Genomic DNA, 4,220 nt, shown 5'->3' with positions numbered 1-4,220 from the left:
GGCACTGGCATGGCAGCTGCCCAATGGTGTGGGTGTAGCGTGGCACGCTGTCTGGGAGCTGGGGCTGAGTGGTGCCAGGCTCTGGCTGACTGCTGGAGCTACCCCAGCTCCCAGACAGCGCACAGCACACTGCATGCGCTCAGGGGAGGGGGGCTGGGCATCCCCGCTGTCCCCCAATGCCCCGCGCTGCGCCAGGGGGCTCTGCCACAAGCCCTCGGAGGCCCTGATCGCCACTGCTGCAGCAGGGCTTTCTTTTTTTCTTTAATTGCTGGGGCTGGGTGGCAAATGGGGCTGGGCAGGGCAGCCATGTGGGGCTTTACCCATGGCTCCGCCCACCTGGAGAGAGGCAGGCACAGCTAGAGGAGCCACAGGAGAACCTGCAGCTGCCTGGTTGTGCCTGCTTTTCTCCTGCGGATCCGAATTGCCGAATCTCCAATTCTGACTCGGCCGAACCAAATGGGGACAGTGATTTGAATCACCGAATCAAATCGCTGCCCTCTGAATAGGCTGAATCTGAATCAAGTACTTCCCACAGGCCTAGGGAAGGGGGCTAGTACCCATAGTCTAAGAGGAAAACAGCTGGTAGCCAAATGTCTCATCATCAGTTAAGCAATTAGCTGTTTGTTCATGGGTGCTCTCCCACAGCTTCAGCTTTACTGGCCTATATGGTCTGGCTGGGCATGCCACTGAGGCCTTCTCTCTTCCCTCTGGCAAAGGGTCCCCTGGGAGTGGCTCTCAGCAGCAGCTGTCTGAGCTGCTGTGTTGGTTAATTGTTTACTTTAACTGCTATAATTGGAGGAGGTTAAATTAAATATTTTTTAAAACAATATTCATATCCCTAGATGGCTCCTAATTGAAATTTATAGAACTAAAATCTCATAAAAATGCTTAAGCCTTTCAGCTTGCCTTAATATGAATTCCTCCAGTTTCTTGTTCTAAGTTGTCAATTCTGGTTCTCGGTGGCAAAATCTCTATGGAGGCTTAATGTAAAAACATTCAAGGTAATTATGCAAGTTCTCAAGTTAATTTATGATTTAATGTTTGTTTGTTTGTTTGTTTTTTGTTTTAGTTTAACTTTAAAGACAGTTACTTCACATCATTAAATGAGGATTTATTTTATAACCAAGACCGCACCATTTCTTGTTAGCATAAATATTTTGTTTTCTGGAAGATGAAAGTAAATATATTCAGGATTTCAGAAATTTAAGGAAGTTGATGACTAACATGTAGAACTTATTGACTGTTTGGTTTAAAAGCTTGTTTTAATGTTAAAACATTTAAGCTCTGTGAATGAATTAACAATTTGATTTCTACTTTTTATTTTAATATTTAACATTGATGCCAAAAAATGTTAATTACCAGTCCCGCTTTTAGCTAAATATTTTTTTGGTAAGTGTTTAAGAAAAGTGCCCCAACTCAAGGCAGAAGGTTGTGTTGGAAGATAGTGGGGAGGAGAGAGAGAAGTACAAAATAAGGTGTATGCTGTGTAGATCTTCCGGGTTAGAACTGGATGAGCTTGGATTTTTGCAATAAATTAGTGGGGAGGCAGCTTTTCCCTTCACCTTTAGAAGAAGAGTTCCAAAAAAGAAATGTATAAACTCTGCTAGCTGGCATTCCTTGAAGAGCAGATACAATTTAAAAATTCAAAATGTAGTTTTTCCTCAAACCAGACTTCTGACATTTGGAGGTGAAGATAGAGTGCCCATGATTGTTGCAGAATTTTCTGCTGTAAACTGGTGGGGTGGAATAGGAGACACAAACCTCATGTTAGTGTTTACTCTAGGATTCTTGCAGCTTCCCTCAGATTTCAAGATGGCTTTATGGACAACTAAGCCTTGTTGATGCTTGTGTAGGGCATACTTGGCTGATCTGTAAGTTAAATAAATTTAAGTGGTGTGATGAAGATGTCAGAAGTCTCTAATGGTGGGAACTAGATCTTATGCCAAAGCTGATGCCTTAATCACAGGCCCAGCATCCTTTCCTTGTGTGGCACAACTGGCTAGATACATTTTAAATTATTCAAAGGAACCGATGTTTCCTTTTCTGTCTTGCGCCTTTTCTTCACTTGAAACACTTTCCCACATCTGCCTATAACCTAGTGCAGATGTAGATATCCATAGGACTTATCAGGATTAAAGAGCCTCTGCTGTCATTACTGTGTTGGTACCCTTGTGTGGTGATTCAGCATATACCCACAGAACAGTATTTTTTTTTCCTCTGTTAACATCATTACAGCTTTTTCCTGAATGACAGACTAAAGCAAAAGAAGCCATTTTCTTTTGACTTAACTGCATCTGTACCAGAGTTTTGCTTGCAAAGATTAGGGATGTCATCTTTTCATGCTCCTAGCCAGCATAACTTTATGGTGTACACCTGGCCTGATAAAGCTGCACCTTGGATTGGTATAACAATACTACCTCCTGTGAGTGAAATAATAGTCTATACTAACAGAGGTGCATTCTTATTGGTGTAAAATGGACTTACACTTAAGACCTACTCTTGCTCTGCCTTCTTCCTGGTATGGCTGTGTGTTAGTTGGGTATTTCACCTCTTTATGTTCCTGGAAGGTAGCTTTGCTGATGAATGTGTATTATAATCATAGTTGTAGAATTAACTACAAATTGCAGTCATTTTGGGAAAAAGTGTGTTTTTTTTTTCTTCCCTGTCAATGTCATGCTATATCACTTGCTAAATTGTTCTTCATGTAGCACAGGGGTGGGCAAAATAGGGCTCACGGACCAAATCCAGCCCACAGAGGGACTTTGTCTCGCCTGCAGCAGGTCCTCCAGTCCCACCTGGCCCAGGCACCATCCCACTGTGATGTGTCCTGCCACCCCCTGGACACACAGTGGGGCTGGGGCAGCTCTGCAGCTGGACTGCCTTCCTAGGCAGCCCAGCCAGCAGCAGCTTCTTCCAGCTACTGCTGCCCTTGTCCCATCCTCGTGGTGCTGGTAGGGACCCGCACGCAGCCCCACCCCACTCCGTGCCTGTTGCAGACTTGCTTGCTCACGCTGAACATCTGCAGCAACAGCAGTGCTGGTAGGGCAGAAGTGTGCTTGTCGTGGGGTAAAAGCAGCCCCTCCACCTCACTGCTGCCCAGTGCTTCCTACAGCAGCTGCACAGCACGCGCTGGGCTTCCCTGTGGCTCCACTGCTGTCACTGCCGCCTCTGGGCTGCCCATCAGGACAGCACAGAGGAGCTGCAGAGTCTGCAGCTCTGGCTTTGGTGCTGGAGCTGAGCTGCTGCTTGCCCCAGCCAGTTGCTTGAATATGAGAGCGCTTTTTTTTCCCCCCTGCCTCCCACATTGTGATTGGGGGAGAAGGGGTGAAACCTTGTCTTGGATTCAGGTAAGTATGATAGCATGCCTACCATGTTATCCTGACATCTGCAACTTTTTGTTTGTTTTTTGTTTTGCAGAAACCTAAAAATACTTAATTCCAATATATTAGTATTAGATTTCATACTAATAATAAAGCCCCCTATTTGTTTGTGGGAACTTTTTTTTAGTGAAAACATTGGTTTAAGTCTGTGCAGCTTTGCGTATAAAAGGATGTTGCATTTTTGAGGGGAAAGACTTTTTTTCCCCCAAGGATTCTATGAAGTCTGTTGCCTTGCTTTTTGTGTATGTGTCTGAAGTATGGTAGGGAGAGAGTGTAGTAACACTTCTTATCTTGGGACAGTGTTGTGTGTGTCTAAGTTAGTCACAGCTCATTCAAGTTATCCTCAGTCATCCCAGGAACAAGACTGTCAGGCTGTGTGCTGTCCCTGGCCACTTTCTGGCAGAGGAATAGCAGTGCAACTTAAAAAGGCTGTGTGGGTAAAGTGCTGTGTTCTTCCTCTCTTGTCCCAGGTTTTTAGTCTGGATCAGCTGGGGACCCCTTCAAATGAGATGTCTGTTTTTATTTAAACATCTGTATTTTTTTTGTATCTAGGGAGCATGAGTGGTTTAAGCAGGAGCTTCCCAAGTACCTCTTTCCTGAAGACCCATCATACAGCTCCACCATGATTGATGATGAAGCCTTAAAAGAGGTGTGTGAGAAGTTTGAATGTGCAGAAGAGGAGGTATTAAGTTGTCTATATAGCCGAAATCACCAGGACCCTTTAGCGGTTGCTTATCACCTCATTATAGATAACAGAAGAATAATGAATGAGGCCAAAGACTTCTACTTGGCTACAAGCCCACCAGATTCTTTTCTTGATGATCACCATTTGTCTCGTCC

At 44.6% G+C, this 4,220-nt stretch overlaps 1 protein-coding gene across 3 annotated transcripts in view; it reads left to right on the top strand.

Moving 5' to 3' along the window:
- The window catches only part of PRKAA1 (protein kinase AMP-activated catalytic subunit alpha 1), a 29,487-nt gene that overhangs the window by 20,454 nt on the left and 4,813 nt on the right, over positions 1-4,220 (top strand). For all 3 annotated transcript variants that reach the window (XM_006033460.3, XM_025215251.1, XM_025215250.1), the window contains one exon: positions 3,933-4,220. This exon is cut by the window's right edge and continues 220 nt beyond it. In XM_006033460.3, the coding sequence (XP_006033522.1) occupies positions 3,933-4,220 (288 nt within the window). The remainder of the gene's footprint in view (positions 1-3,932) is intronic.

The sequence above is a fragment of the Alligator sinensis genome, unplaced genomic scaffold (assembly GCF_000455745.1).
Source record: "Alligator sinensis unplaced genomic scaffold, ASM45574v1 scaffold667_1, whole genome shotgun sequence".
In the NCBI taxonomy this organism is placed as follows: Eukaryota; Metazoa; Chordata; order Crocodylia; family Alligatoridae; genus Alligator; species Alligator sinensis.
Note: the sequence above shows the minus strand (reverse complement) of the source record. Positions and strands in the feature narration are given on the sequence as shown.